Genomic DNA, 15,051 nt, shown 5'->3' on the forward strand with positions numbered 1-15,051 from the left:
AGGTTGGGGGGGAGTGATGGGAGGGGCCTCAGCCTGGGGGAAAGGGGGCAAAGAGGGAGATTCCCAGCTCTTGAAGACTGCACCCTCCTACCTGCAGACCCCTGGTAGAGATTGGTGGAGGTGTTTTCCCCATTTTCCAAGGAGAGGCCGAAGTCACTAGAAGTCGAAAGCCTTATGCCCTTTCACTGGGCAGGGCTCAGACTGCACAGGAAACTTTCTGACCCAACAGGGCCCTCTGATGCTCACCTCCGCCCAAAGGATAAGTGTGATTCCCCTCCCAGAAGCACTGGGGCTGGAGCCCCACACAGGCGCTTGTCCCCAAGGGGCATGGTGGGCCCCACAGATGCGGGCCCTGTCCTGGGGCACCGTGGGGCAGGAAGGAAGCCTGCGGCTGCGTGCGTGTTCGCACGGGAAGTACATACTTCTGGGGGCTTAGCCTCAGCTGAGTAGTGAGGGCCCGTCGGGATGGGGCCAGGGCTTGGTCTGGGACCCAGGCTCATCCTTGCAGAATGTTGTCCAAGCTGGGATGGCACTGAAACCATCCCACCCCCTCACTGGTCCAGAATGACATCGACATCTATAGCCTCACCGTGGACTCCAAGGTCTCCTCCCGATTTGCCCACACGGTCATCACCAGCCGGGTGGTCAACAGGGCCAGCACAGCACAGGAGGCCACCTTCCAGATGGAGCTGCCCAAGAAAGCTTTTATCACCAACTTCTCCATGTAGGTAGCTTTCCCCTCCCCCCACCCCCTCCCCCAGCCCAGCATGGAGGCTCCATCCCTCTTTACTTCATGTGAGGGGTGCCAAGATGTGCCCCTCAGGTGTGTGTGCTCTAGCTCAGTATCCAGGTCTTACCCGGCATCTTACTTCATGCATCCTCAGAGGCCTTTCTCCCCCTCCTACCTCCCTCTACCCCTGTACCCCTTACTCCCTTTCCCCCTCCTCTCTGTCCCCTCCGTTCCCCTCAGCCCCGTCACCCATCCCTCTCCCCATCTCTCCCTCTACTCCTCTTCCTCCCTGTCTTCCCTCCTTATCTCCCTCCATCCTTCCTTCAGTCTCCCCACCCCTGTGTCTATCTGTATCCCTTCCCTCGCTCCTCCCTCTTTCCATCATCCCTAAGTCTGCCTAAATGGCACGTGAGCACCCAGGGCTTCTGCGTGTCTCTGAGGAGACGGCGTCCTCGGGTCAGGCACGGCTAGGAGGGACTCACCAAAAGGCAGGTTCTAGCTCAGAACACAGGAAACTGAAGCAAAAGCAGATAAGCCAACGCTTCCTAACCCTGCCACACGAAGGGGAAGACCTCAAGAAGAGGGAGCTCTAAGCCAGGCTAGCTCCAACCCTGATGGATCTCTCTCAGTCTGAGGCCACGTTGGGAGGCCATGTTCTTTGTGGACTCTGTGACCATCTTCTCCTTGTCCTCCACAGCCCTCCTCCACCCTTCCCCACTCAGTTTTGCAATGTTTGCTAACACCAAGAGAACTCTGTCCCTAGTGCCACGGGAAGGCTCTGATGGAGTACAGGCCAGAGAGAGGCTGATCGCAGAGACTCGGGAGGTGATAAGCTGCAGCTCAGGCATGGTCCACAGGATGACCTGTGACCTCTGGCAAATGACAGAGAAGGCCCAGTCCCTGAGGTTGGCTCCTCCCTCTCTCCCTGCCCCCCGCCCACACGGCCCCTGCCTTTCCTAACCCAGGTTCTGTGTTGCCCTTCCTGTAAGGTGAGCTCATAGGCTGTGCCGGTTTGCCCAGTGGTGCCAGAGTCACAAGATTCTGTCCTATCTGCTCAGAGTTGGGGACTGGCACCCTCTTCCGGGGCCAGATCCTTTCGCTGCATCAGACTGAAAGTCGGGGAACCTTGTTCTGACCTGCAGCCTGCCAGACACCACTCTGGGTACCTGGGAGGAGGAGGCCTAAGGCCCACGCCCCAGCCCCCCTCCACGTTCAAAGAAAACCAGGAAGGTGTGGAGGAGGGACACTTGGTCCTGAAGTCCTGGCTGCACCCCCAGCACACTCCCACCCTTTCAGGCCACCCCAGACAAGCAGGCCTCTGTTCACTTGACATGGCCTGACTCCCCCCAGGAGGTCTGGAGTAGTCATTTTCTTTCCAGAGAAACAGTCCGGTAGTCCTTTCTCGATCCCAAAGAACCATCATGAGAATTGTGGCCACACCCCGAGGAGTTATCCAGCACTTGTCTAGAGCCTCCCTCCCAGAGGCTGATATCTGTGCAGAGGGCCCTGCGCTGTGCTGTGGAGGGAGGGACACAGGGAAGAGAGGTCAGAGCTTTTCCACCCTACGACTTCACTGATCCTCAATCCTCTGCACAGCTGGACACAGCTGAGCACATGTGCCACTCAGAAAGTTCCCATTGGTCATTACTGGTCCCTCCATCTGTGAGGTGGAAGGGCTGAGTTAGAATGTGAGGATGACATGTCGTTCAGCCAAGCTGCTTCTGCAGTCTCTCCTCCCCACTCAGTAAAGTGTGTCTGCTAACACTGTGGTGCCTTGCACATACAAAGATAGGATTCACTCTGTCGAGAGGCACGCAGAATCCCAAAAAGTCTCCCTGGGGAGGCAGTTTGGAGTGCCCCTCCTCCAGGCTCTCTGCAACTCCTCCTGCCCCAGGATCATCGATGGTGTGACCTACCCAGGGAACATCAAGGAGAAGGAGGCAGCCCAGGAGCAGTATAGCAAGGCCGTGGCAAGAGGAGAGAGTGCTGGCCTAGTCAAGTGAGCCCAAGGGGTGTGGGGAGGAAGCCCCGGGGGGCGGGGGTGGTGGTGGGGGGAGGCCTTGCTCCCCTGGCCCTCAGCCCATGGCTGGCCCAGTCTGTCCTTGCCTTCAGCCCTTTATTCCTGCTCACACCTCCATTGGCCCTGTCCCACGTAGCCTGGAGGGGCAGCTCTGATGCCCTCTGCCCCTAGGGCTACCGGGAGAAAGACAGAGCAGTTCCAGGTGTCTGTCAGTGTAGCACCCTCTGCCAAGGTCACCTTCGAGCTGGTATACGAAGAGCTGCTTAAGCGGCATCTGGGAGCGTATGAGCTGCTGCTGAAAGTCCACCCACAGCAGCTGGTCAAGCACCTGCAGGTACCTGGCTCTGCCTTCTCACAGGAGGCCCCCTGGATGACCCTTGCTCTGCTGCAGGTGGCCCCCTCCTCCCACAGACTCGGGTCAAGTCCAGCTCCAACTCCCCGCTGACCCATGATCCACACCTTTCCTCCAGGTGGACGTTCACATCTTTGAGCTTCAGGGCATCAGCTTCTTGGAGACAGAGAGCTCCTTCATGACCAACGAGCTGGAGAACGCCCTCCTTATCTCGCAGAATGAGACCAAGGTGGGCCTGCCATGGGCAGTGGGCCAGGGGACCGAGGGGCCTGTCTTGGGGCCACCCCATGAGCCTTGGGCTTCCAGAGAGTGGGGCTATCGGGGCTGTTGAGCTCCCTGTGCCCGTGCTGTCATTTAGCATGGAGGGGCAAGACCTAGAACAGAGGAGTGCTGGTTTGAAGCCCGGGATAGAGGTTGAAGGACATAGAGAGGACACTGCTGTGGGGTGCCCAGGACCAGAAAGAAAGGAGTAAGCTGGACCTCACACCTCCTGAGCTCAGCCTCTGTGCACACAGCTGGAGCAGAGGGCTGGGGCCTTCCCTCACCCTGCCTCACCCTGCCTCACCCCGAGGGTATGCATGACAGCTTGACTTGAAGTTCCCTGGAGTCTGACCTACAACTGCCTCCTACAACTCTCACTTTCTCACTTCCCATCATGCAGCCGGCTGGGGAGTGTCAGCACCGCTGCTGACACCTCCACCCTCATCCTGGTGGCTCTTCCAGGCTCACATTCAATTCAAGCCCACACTGGCCCAGCAGCAAAAGTCTCCTGAGGAGCAGGACACAGTCGTGGATGGCAACTTCATCGTCCGCTATGATGTGAACCGGACCCTCTCCGGGGGCTCCATTCAGGTGAGAGGGTGCTAGGAAAAAGCGGGTGACCAGGAAATCCTGCCACTTTCAAAGGCTTGAGCTCGGGTATTCTAGAAGAGAAATCAAAATAACTGCCTCTTTTATTAATGTGAATCAGGCGTCAACACACACAGAAAAAAAGCAGGGTAGCTGTTTTGTCCTTGATAGGATTCCTTCCTTTTCAGCAGTTAAAGTAGTTCATTTCTGCTAGGGAGTTGCCTTGCCTGTTTTTTCTTATTTCCTTGGCTGCCAGAATGTTCACAGCTCAGCCTCATTCTGCTCAGTTTTTGACACAACTTCCCCTCCCCTTGACTTTTGATGTATAAGATTTGGAGGCTTCACTCTTTTGATGGATCTCAAGGGTAAGATGCCTCAAACACTAAAGCAAATAGGAGGCAAAGCGGATGGGGCAGAGTTCCAGTGGGCCAGGTAGGGAAGGTCCAAACAGATGGAGGGACTTGGGGGGCGGGGTAACAGTAGGCAGGGATAGTGGGGGTTGGAGCAAAAGCCCAAGGATTCGGGTACAGGAGCTGGCTGGGGACAGGGCAGGATGGCAGCTCTCCTTACCTGGGTTTGTCTCACTGTTTACAGATCGAGAATGGCTACTTTGTGCACTACTTTGCCCCCGAGGGCCTGCCCACCATACCCAAGAATGTGATCTTTGTCGTCGACAGGAGTGGTTCCATGCATGGCAGGAAAATCCAGCAGGTGGGTCCTGAGGACGCAGGTCTACACAGACCCTCCCTTCTCCAAGGTCCTAGATGGAGATCTCTCTGCAGTCAGAGTCTGGCAGGTTCCGCCTCTAGAGCATTCACCAAGTCCCCACTCCAGACATGAGTCTGGGAGTGCCAGTCCAGGGGCACATGAACCCCCAAGGAGGCCCCACTGAAATACCCACCTTATCTCCCCTCCCCCTGCCAGACCCGGGAAGCCCTAATCAAGATCCTGGATGACCTCAGTCCCAAAGACCAGTTCAACCTCGTTGACTTCAGCTGGGGGGTCACCCAGTGGAAGCCCTCACTGGTGCCAGCTTCAACAGAGAATGTGGACAAGGCTAAGGCCTATGCTGCTGGTATCCAGGCCCAGGGAGGTGAGTGCCCCTGCAGGCATGCAGGGTGAGGGCTTCTGGGTTGCCGGGCTGGGACCTACCCTGAGTGTACCCCTCAGGGACCAACATCAACGATGCGATGCTGATGGCCGTGAAGCTGCTGGAAAGTGCCAACCAGCAGGAGCTGCTTCCAGAAGGGAGTGTCTCCCTCATTATCCTGCTTACTGACGGCGACCCCACGAGGGGTGAGGCAACAAAGCAGCTCCAGGCCACGCTGCCTGGGTGCCACTGCTGGGGCACCCCACCCTGCTTGCTGTGGCAGGGGGATTCTCCGAGGGCACCTTTGCTCTGAGAAAATTATGATTTTCTTATCCCATTTCCGAACTGCTGAACAGGGGAGACCAACCCTGTGAAGATCCAGAAGAATGTGGAGGAAGCCATACGTGGCCAGTACAGCCTCTTCTGCCTGGGCTTTGGCTTTGACGTCAGCTACCCCTTCCTGGAGAAGCTGGCACTGAGCAACGGTGGTCTGGCTCGGCGCATTTATGAAGACTCAGACTCCACCCTGCAGCTCCAGGTGCGGCATGACCTGGGTGGGCTGCGTGAGGACGGGATGGCGTGGAGAGTGAACCCACCCCAGCCCAGCCTGTGGTACTCCCCACCTGCAGGATTTCTACCAGGAGGTGGCCAACCCACTGCTGACTAGGGTGGCCTTTGAATACCCGAGCAACGCCGTGGAGGAGGTCACTCAGGACAACTTCCGACTGCTCTTCAAGGGCAGTGAAATGGTCGTGGCCGGAAAGCTCCAGAAACAGAGCTCTGATGTGCTCTCAGCCAAAGTCAGTGGGCAGCTGGTGAGTGTGGCCAGCGATCCTGGAGGGGCAGGGCAGCAGGGGTGGCAGCCAGAGGGGCTAGGTTCGAACCTCAGCCCTGCCAGGTTCCAGGTAGTTGACCTCAACAGGCACCAAGTGCTCTCTGCTGTTTGTGGGCAACATTGGTGCCCATCACGTGTGCTCGTGGCAGATGACATAACATCGTGACTTCCTGAGAATACCTGTGCTGTGCTGGCATGTGGTCAGCACTCAGCAGTCAGGCCCGCTGCTCTCCGGGGGACACAGGCACTTGGTATCCCCTCTCAGGCTCACACCAGTCCTCGGGGTGGGAAGGCCGCTCCCATTTCACAGATGAGCAGACTGAAAGCGAGGGAGGGCAAGCAGCTTTCTCTGGGCCCCACTGGAGCCACAAACCACTGTGCTCATCATGGTGTGGTGTCTTGCCCGCACTTCCTGCCTCTGTGCTGTGGGCCTCTCTTGTTCCACAAAAAGAAGCTGTGCACCTGCTCAGTGCCAGGTCCAGCTCCTGCCTTCATAGGAGAGAGTGTGGGCCAGGATGCCTCTGACAGGATAAACCTGGGGGCTCAAACTGGCCGGGCATTCAGGGAGGCCTTCCTGGAGGAGACTCCCGTAAGACTGAGGGACAAGTAGTAGGTGGCAGCATGATGGAGGAGTGTTCCAGGCATGTGTGGCAGGCAAGCAGCTTTCATGGGGAGAATGGCAGGTGGACAAAGCCGGAAGCCACGCGGGCCAGGCCCTGTCTCAGAAGTAGCCACGGGTCAGGTGGGCCAGTGCCTGCCCTGCCTGGATTGCAGTCTGCCGCTGTGACTTCCCAGACAAGGGCTGGGCCAGGTCACTTAACCACCCTGTGCCTGTTTTTTCCTTACCACCGGGATGGTGTGGGGAAGATTAACCCTGGCCCTTACGTGTTAGTTGCTTGATGTTTTCCCTGAGGCCAGGGGTTCCCTAAGTGTGGAACTCACTGTGACCTGGGGTAATTCACAAACAAGTATGTTTTTATTTCACTGTCTTTATTTGTTTTTAAAGATTTATTTATTTATTCATACAGAACTGGGGTACAGGCCAGAGATGCGGAGGGTGAGAGTATTCACCAGAGACCGAGTGGGGAGCAGAACAGGCAGATGATCAAAGTACACTGCTGAGGGGAGCAGCGGGTGGGTCAGGAGAGGTCTGCCACACCATGTGGATCTCCTCCGGGGCAGGCGGGAATCGAACTCATGCAGAAGTGGCTTAAGGTTCTTAGTGCAGTGCTTTAACCCGCTGCGCCACCAGGGAGGGAGAACCCAAAGCCCAGATCTGATATTTCTCTGTTATATTGTTTGGAACAAGGTCAAATAAGAAGTCTTAGTCTATTTAAAGTTCATCTAAAGAAAACCATCAAATAGCGTATGTGTGGAGAAGATAAAATTTGCAGAAGTCCTGCATGTGAGAAAACTGGGAGGCCTGTCCCCGAGAGATGGGAGGGTAGTTCCAGCACGGGTGGCGGGGTCTGATCCCCAGCGATTAGCAGCTCTATGGCTGCTGTGGGGAGCAGTGTGAGGGGGCTAGGGCTCCTTTGCCCCCAGCCCACTTGCCAGGTCAGCCTGGGACAGAGGCCCCTCTCTGGGGAGGGAGATGGCAGTGCCCCCAGAGCCCAGGCACTCGTTTTCCCATCCCACAGTGCCCCAAGAAAGGGCACCAACTTGGGCAGGGGAGAGCTCGTTGGGGTGGATGGGACCCCAGCCCCACCGGGATGATGACCCCTGAGTTCGGAACTCTGCCACTGCCTGCTGGGAAGGCGCTTCCTCTCTGCTCCCAGGGCCTCAGTCTTTGGAGGGAGAGTGGGCTGTCCCTGGGGGCCCTCTGCCTGCTGACGTAGGGTTCGGATCCCTCCCTCATTTCCCTTTGGCCGTCTGACTTGAGCTCTTGGCTCTTGGCTGCTGTGGTGCACCTGGGATAGCTTACTACCTTTTATTTCCACCCTCTTTTAACTCTTTATCACCCTTGGAGGCTTGGTGGCTGAGCCCCCTGCACACCTAAGCTCCCTTCCTGTGCTCTACTCAAAGGAAATGTGGTCCTTAGGCACAGGGCCTGTCCAGGTCCAACCAGTTTTCTTGTTTGAATGCTCAGAAGCACTATGCCAGGTGGGGAACCTTAGCTCTCACTGCTCCTGCCCTACTCAGCCCCTCTTTTTCAGCACAAGCAGAATATCACCTTCCAAACGGAGTCCAGCAAGGCAGAGCAGGAGCAGATGTTCCAGAGCCCCAAGTACATCTTCCACGGCTTCATGGAGAGACTCTGGGCATACCTGACCGTCCAGCAACTCCTGGAGCAGATGTGGGTGACTTGTGCCCTTGAGGGCCTGCTGGGGTGGCCTCAGCCCCTCCTGAGCGAGTACAGCTGGCATGGGGTCTTCTAGGCCTGGAGGAGGGGGTCTTGCTGTTATGTCTGAGCCCCAGACTGTCTCAGTGGGATCTCTGGCAGGTCTGGGAGGAAGGGAGAATCTGACCAGGCATCCAGAGACCTGCTGAGCTAATGTCTTCAACCTGCAGAGTTTCTGCATCAGATACTGAGAAGCCAGCACTTGAGGCCCAAGCTCTAAGCTTGTCACTCAACTATAGTTTTGTCACCCCCCTCACATCTATGGTGGTCACCAAACCCGAAGGCCAAGAACAGTCTCAAGTTGTGGAGAAGCCCGTGGAAAATGGTGAGTTTGGCAGTGGTGTCCCAGCCTCCACTGCAGGAGTCTGGACCCAGCCTTCTCCCAAGACCCTCCCCTGCATCCTGACAGCAACCCAAGTCCAGCCACCCACAGATTCCCAGGAGCCCAGGGAGACTCATCCTGTATCACTGATGAGGAAACTGAGGCTAAGTCTCCTTACCCCCCAATTCACTGCACCTGTCACCTAAGTAGTGCTGAGATTGGGAAGTAAATTTAAATATAACTACTTCACATTCATTGAGATCTCTCTCTTTGCTTCTCTCCTCCTGTCTCTCCTCTCCCTCTCCCTCTATCCAGAACAAAACCTCAGGAGTAGGCTCCCAGGTAAGGGACCTCAAGGGCCCTCAAAGGCTAGTGGGGGTGAGGGTGGCTGACACGGGCAGCAGCCCCTGGCAGTCACTGGCCAGGGTCTCACTAGCCTAGCCCTGCCTCCAGCCGGAGGTGGCTTCTGCCTGTTCATTCAGGTATGGCGCCCTGGTTTGGGGCAGAGATCCCATCTAATCTGGGGGCCTCAGAGACATCCAAAAAGCCTACCCAGCTCTCTCTCTGATTTCCAGGTTTCTTCAGTATTCCTGACCCAGCAAGCGGAATGCCCAGAATACAAGGTAGCCTAGGGGCAGAGGGAGGGGGAGGGAAGGTTGACAACTCTGTCCCCTGCCTGTGCCCTGGCTGCGAAGGGAGAAACTTGCTTGACTGTTCCCCAGGACTAAGTCCACATGTGTCTGTTTAGGGGGCAGCTAGAACATCCATCTCTTCACTGAAAAGAGAGAAGTTTGAGGGCACTGCCATAGGGTGGGCTTGGAGTACCTGGTACATCATTGGGGAGAAGCTCCTGCTTTGAATTGCCCTCAGCTAGGGGGAGAAAGGCTCTCAGGGCAGCAGGTGTGGGGAGGGAGCCATCAGCCTCTTCGCATCCCTCTCCTGGAATGGGTCCTGAGCCCCAGGTTGGGAACGTGGCCCTGCTTGCGAGAAGACTGCATATGACACCTTTCTTAAAGCTAGGATTTCCGACAAAGTTGATGCCGGAAGGAGAGAGAGAGCCCCTGGCCTTCTTGGTCCTCTTGACAGCCCTTCCTTCCGCAAGTTCTCAAGGCCAAGGCTAACAAAACTGATAAAAAGTAAGTCACTGTCGGCCCTCGTAGGGCCTCAGTCTCCTCATGATGACGCTTGAATCTGAGCATAGCATTGGAGGAGCCAAAGCACAGGCCTGGATGCAGACCAGGAAGACTCCGGTGGGCACATCCTTAGTGTCCTTTATTGTCACAGTAGGATTATTATTATACTCTGGGGGTTACTCAGGATGGGAGCTTTTAAGGATTCCTCCATCCACAAAGCCAACAGTTTCTGGTTTCCAAATCTGAACTCAGAGGGTGGAGCTCAGCCCTATCCCCTCAGCATTTTCCCTAACAGCGTGTTCTTCATTTAAAAATCTCTTTGCAAAGCCCCTCCTAGGTGGGGTTAAGTGTGGCCAGGGGTGTGGGACTGGAGTGTGTGGGTGGCAGCTGGCTGCGATGGCAGGAGCACACGCACATCACGGGGACCTCTGACTCCCTTTTCTGTTTCTGGCCGTTGCTGCACTGCTTCAGCGCTACCAGCTCCCGCTGCGCCTGTTGAGATGTTCATTGGTGCGGATTTTTTAAAAAAAGGTGCTCACCAGGCCAGACCTCCTGCGGTAGACCCTTGCCCTGTGGCAGGGAGGTCCCTGGGGTCTCAATGTGGAAGTAGAGTGGGGGCCCCACTCACACCCACCCACTGGGTACACCCGCCCTCCCAACTCCCCAAGAAGGGCTGCCTAAACTTGGACTTTTCCTTCTTTCAGACGTAAGGGTGACAGCCCCACCTCCAGGTAAGTTGCCAACCCCACACTGTCCTCCCTCTTAACCCCTACTCCCTATACCTACCCTTGAAACAACACCTGCTGTCCCAGACCTCACCCAGGCTCCGCCCATCATCCTGCCACTGCTCGGCCAGAGTGAGGACCATCTCTGTGTGGACATCAAGCGTGCCCAGGGGCCAATGAACCTGATTTCAGACCCTGAGCAAGGTGAGGGGTGCCACCCAACCATTCACCCCACCCTGGGGGCAAGAGTGGACCCCTGCCCATGGAGACACATGTGTGTGGACCTAGCCCAAGCTGGCCTGGCCACATGGCCATGGACACTTGCGCCACATCCCACCCCGCAGACCTTTCCCAGCCCCCACACATGCAGATCTGTGTGGCCTGGGTACCCTGGCTGACCAGTGTGGGCTTATCCCAAGGGACCACTGGGGGTGGGCAGACAGGCCCAAGAGCAGAGGAGCATGGTGGCCTTTGTCAGCACCCAAAGTGATTTAGAGATGAGTCCAGAGGGGACAATATGAGCTGCCTGATGTTGGGGGAGACTGAATAAAGTCACACAGGAGTTATGGGCCTTGGCAGACAAACAGGGGTCTACTAGAGGAAGGCGTAGGGAGAAGCACAGAGCCGTGCAAGCTGCTGATGGGATTGTAGGGTGTGGAGGAAGTGAGTAGTGAGAAGAGGTAGGGGTGCTGGCCAGACAGTCCTCAACCCCCTAGAAGCGTCTTCTGGTCAAGCTGAGGTATCAGGTCAGATGTGGGACACACAGCACTTGGGGCTGCTCACACACACACCTGCGGGGCTCTGAGACTGCAGGAACAGCTCCCTCATTCCTCCTAGTTCCCCATGGTCTCCCACTTTATCACGCCAGGCCTGGAATTTATTGAGTCCCTAAGTGTGGGGACCTGCAATTTTCCATCATGCTCTTGGTCACGCACTTGGCCCAAGGTGGGTACACTGCAGGGTCTTTATGAACCTATTTTAACTTCATTTGAGAGCTCCCTTCTGCTTCCCCCCCCCCCAGAGGGACCATTTGGGGGCCCTTCCAGAGGCTTATGAAACCAAGAGATGAGTGGAAAGATTGTGAGAACAGGCCCCCAGTGCAAGGGAATGCCGAGGAAGGGGAAGGGGTTTGAGGGGTGAGTTGGTGAGGAACACTTCCCAGGCACAGAGCCCAGGAGGCCCTCCCAATCGGGCCACAGCGTTGACCTCTCTGCTCCTGGCCCTCTCAGGGGTTGAGGTGACTGGTGAGTACGACACACAGAAGGCCCAATTTTCATGGATTGAGGTGAACTTCAAGAACCTTCAGCTGCAGGTCCGAGCAACCCCTGAGCATGTGGTGGTGACTCGGAACCGAAGAAGCTCTGAATACAAGTGGAAGGAAATGCTGTACTCTGTGATGCCCGGGTAAGCCCCAGGCTGGGTGCCGGCCATGACCTATTGAGCCAAGTTGGCTGGTGATGGCGCAGATGGGCGGCCGAGGCCACCACCCCGGGGCTGGCGCGGCCTGTCACGAGTCCTCTGCAGTGGGTTGCACCTATGGGGAGTGGCGGCTGCATTGTCCTCTTCCTGCTCTGGAGGGCACAGAGTGGATGTCCTGGGGCCCTGGCTGCCCTCGCCCCTGACCCAGACCACTGCCCTGTGCAGTTCGTCTTGGAGCTAGCTCTGCTGTGTGACTCTGAGTGGACCATTTCAGTCCTCTGTGCCTCAGTTTCCCCCCTGATAGTCAGAGCGAGTCACCCCAGTCCTGAGTTAGAGACTGAGGGAGACTCCAATGAAAGAATGTGGCCAAGGAGCCTTTTCCGTGAGACTGCGGTGCATTCCAGCACACCGTCTTGGTGGTGGAGTCAAAATATGAGACTCTGGACAGCACCGTCCACTGGAGGTAGGTATGAATGCTTGAAGCTCTCAAGAGGAGAGAGACAAGTCCATCTGGCAGCTGGCTGGTAAGGGGGGTGGGTGGAGACCTCTCTGGGTGAGGCGCCCCACCTCAGTGCCTTCCAGAGGCGACTCTCCCACTAAAGTCACAGGTGGCCTCAGGGAGGGCTGAGCATGCCAGGCCTCTTGGACCTGCGCGGCCAATGCCCAGCGGGGGCCTTAGCCTGTCTTTCCTGAGTCTGGGAGTTTGCCTGCCCTTTCACTGAGCCCCTCAGCAGAGACCCATTTCCACTTGGCAAGCGAGAGTGCACCTAGCAAACCCAGGGGCTCACCAAAAACCTCTCAGTTTCATGAAAAATATATACTAGTTTCCTGTCTACCTGATAAATACACAAAGATCCATCTGATAAATACACATGCACATCAAGAGGTGGATAAACAATTCCCATTAATTACAGATTACAGTGTACTCTCATGAGCTACAGAAAATACCCAGAAAGTAAAATAGACTATGCTTTTTTTTTTTTTTTTTTAACATTGATTTTAGTACAGTGTTTGTTTAGGGCAATTCCACTTAAACCTCAGAGTAGCCACAGTCTTATTCAAAATGCTTAAAGGAGTCTAAGATTCCAAAAAAAAAAAAAAAAAAAAAACAAACCCAGAAAGGTAGGAGTTTCGGAGATTAAAAGAGCAGGGGAAAGAATGAGAAGGGATTTGTTCTTGTAACCATTAAACACACGTAGATGATAACCTTCAAAAGAAAGTGAGGCTGGCCATAAAACCAAAGGGAGGAGTAAATGTATTCAGGAACCTCTGAAATCCTATCAAGTGAATTACTGAGAAACCAAATCTAAGGCTGTGAGAGGGAAAGGAGCTGTTACTTTGCTTTATCAATGTGGGGGTCACTGGATGTCAGCAGGGTCACTGTGGTCCCAGCCAGCAAGCAGGGAAGCCGCAGCTTAGATGGCCAAGGAACTTGCCCCGAAGGCCCCACCAGCAGTCCCTGAGACAGGCACAGGCCCAGCCTGTCGCCCGCTCCCTCAGCCTTCCTGCTCAGGGTGCTGGGTTTCTCCACAGCCTGAAGATGACCATGGACAAGGCAGGCCTCCTGCTGCTCAGCAGCCCAGACAAAGTGACCATCGGCCTCCTGTCTTGGGGCGGCCCCGGGAAAGGGCTACAACTCCTTCTTCGGGACACCGATCGCTTCTCCAGCCATGTTGCAGGGAGCCTTGGTATGAGGCCCATGGTCTGGGCTTGGGGCATCCTCTGTGTGTCCCCCAATCTCCCTCTACCCTCACTGACCCGCCTTTGTATCTCAGGCCAATTTTACCAGAATGTGCTCTGGGGACCTCCAGCAGCAGATGACGACAGCAAGCGAACTCTGAGTGTTCAGGGTCATGACTACACTGCAACCAGGTGACTCAGCACCCTGGACCCCAGTCTGGCCAGGGTAGGGGCTGGGAGACTGGGACCTGGGCTCTGAGCTCTGGGGGTCCCCATTCCTGCATCATTGCCTGGAAAATCAGATGAAGATTGAATCCCAGGGATCACTAGAGTGAGTTGGGGACTAGAGGAAATACCCTACCTACCACTGACTCGCAGAACCCTGGCTATTGGAGGCCACACATGACGGGGACCCCGCAGGTGACCAGACCTGGCCAGCCTGTGCTGGAGGGACATCCAAGGGGCCCCAGGACTCTTCACCCTCTGCATCCCTATCTCCAGCTGTCTCCCTGCCTTCCCACCACAGCTGAGATTTGCTGACCACTCATCTGACTGTCCTTCTGTCTGTTCTAGAGAGCTCAAGCTGGATTACCAAGAGGGACTGCCAGGCAGAGATATTTCCTGCTGGACTGTGGAGCTATAGTTCTGATGGGGGGTCACACCCACGTTTTACCCTCCTGTGTGCAAAAGATTGTCACCTTGGGGTCCCCAGGCCACCTGTGAGGCCTGGACAGTGATGGGGAGAGGATTTTCACTCATTAAAATAAAAAAGGTGATGTGAGCCAGGAAGTAGGCATCTCTGATTCCATCTGGCCAAATTGTTGGCCCTCAGAATCGCACCCTGGACACTTAACCTCATGTAACAACAAATTCTACTGTTAGCTTCACATAGACCTGTGCTTACTAAGGACCATAGAAAGCTTGCAGCCCAGCCCTTTTGTTTTATAAGCAGGAAAATGAAGGTTTAGAGAGGTTAATTAGTCCTTTAAAATGTCTTTCCTGCCCCCAGCTTGGGCCCTAGAACAGAATATTCCTTAGGAGCAGAAATTCAGTCTGCTTTGTGGCCATTCCATTTGTGAAAACCAGCTTTGAATCAAGAAAAAAGGGAACTAGGTAGAAGTCCTTTGTAGGTTCCCAGCACATGTTCAATAAACATGATGCAATTTGATTTTCACATCCATGTTCTGGAACAGGCCTAACTCTCAGCAATATAAAGAAACTAGCATTGGAAGACAAAGACATAAAGGAGACCCCAGCCCCAGGAGGGAAGCAAAGGCTTGTTCCTGGAACCTCCAATTCTGGGCAGCTGAGGGCCCCTCTCCTGTCTGTAGCCCATAACTAGACGCTCCAAAAGTTCCACCTATTACTGCATAGGCAAAGCATAGTTTGAGAGTATAACTATTTGTACTTCTAAAATAATGACACAAGTCTCAGATTTGCAAATAAAAGGCACTCAGAAAATAAAACAAAAAAAAAAACCCTAAGAATAAGTGAAAAGAGCCAAGCAGGAGAATAAACTCAGAGACATAAGGTATGGGACGCTCAAAGATCTTTT

At 55.3% G+C, this 15,051-nt stretch overlaps 1 protein-coding gene across 1 annotated transcript in view; it reads left to right on the forward strand.

The window, feature by feature from the left end:
• Nucleotides 1-14,237, forward strand: part of ITIH4 (inter-alpha-trypsin inhibitor heavy chain family, member 4) — a 15,311-nt gene extending 1,074 nt beyond the window's left edge. The window contains exons 2-21 of the mRNA XM_012735166.1: nucleotides 564-724; nucleotides 2,625-2,729; nucleotides 2,922-3,084; nucleotides 3,221-3,331; nucleotides 3,826-3,954; nucleotides 4,546-4,662; nucleotides 4,876-5,044; nucleotides 5,122-5,247; nucleotides 5,398-5,579; nucleotides 5,671-5,856; nucleotides 8,033-8,172; nucleotides 8,388-8,542; nucleotides 8,855-8,881; nucleotides 9,115-9,162; nucleotides 10,377-10,403; nucleotides 10,485-10,601; nucleotides 11,627-11,801; nucleotides 13,350-13,504; nucleotides 13,592-13,688; nucleotides 14,070-14,237. Coding sequence (XP_012590620.1) covers nucleotides 564-724; nucleotides 2,625-2,729; nucleotides 2,922-3,084; nucleotides 3,221-3,331; nucleotides 3,826-3,954; nucleotides 4,546-4,662; nucleotides 4,876-5,044; nucleotides 5,122-5,247; nucleotides 5,398-5,579; nucleotides 5,671-5,856; nucleotides 8,033-8,172; nucleotides 8,388-8,542; nucleotides 8,855-8,881; nucleotides 9,115-9,162; nucleotides 10,377-10,403; nucleotides 10,485-10,601; nucleotides 11,627-11,801; nucleotides 13,350-13,504; nucleotides 13,592-13,688; nucleotides 14,070-14,139 — 2,460 coding nt within the window. The 3' untranslated portion in view covers nucleotides 14,140-14,237. The remainder of the gene's footprint in view (nucleotides 1-563; nucleotides 725-2,624; nucleotides 2,730-2,921; nucleotides 3,085-3,220; nucleotides 3,332-3,825; nucleotides 3,955-4,545; nucleotides 4,663-4,875; nucleotides 5,045-5,121; nucleotides 5,248-5,397; nucleotides 5,580-5,670; nucleotides 5,857-8,032; nucleotides 8,173-8,387; nucleotides 8,543-8,854; nucleotides 8,882-9,114; nucleotides 9,163-10,376; nucleotides 10,404-10,484; nucleotides 10,602-11,626; nucleotides 11,802-13,349; nucleotides 13,505-13,591; nucleotides 13,689-14,069) is intronic.
• The last annotated feature ends 814 nt before the right edge of the window (nucleotides 14,238-15,051 follow it).

This window comes from Condylura cristata, unplaced genomic scaffold (assembly GCF_000260355.1).
Source record: "Condylura cristata isolate star-nosed mole 26May11 unplaced genomic scaffold, ConCri1.0 scaffold00004, whole genome shotgun sequence".
NCBI lineage: Eukaryota > Metazoa > Chordata > Mammalia > Eulipotyphla > Talpidae > Condylura > Condylura cristata.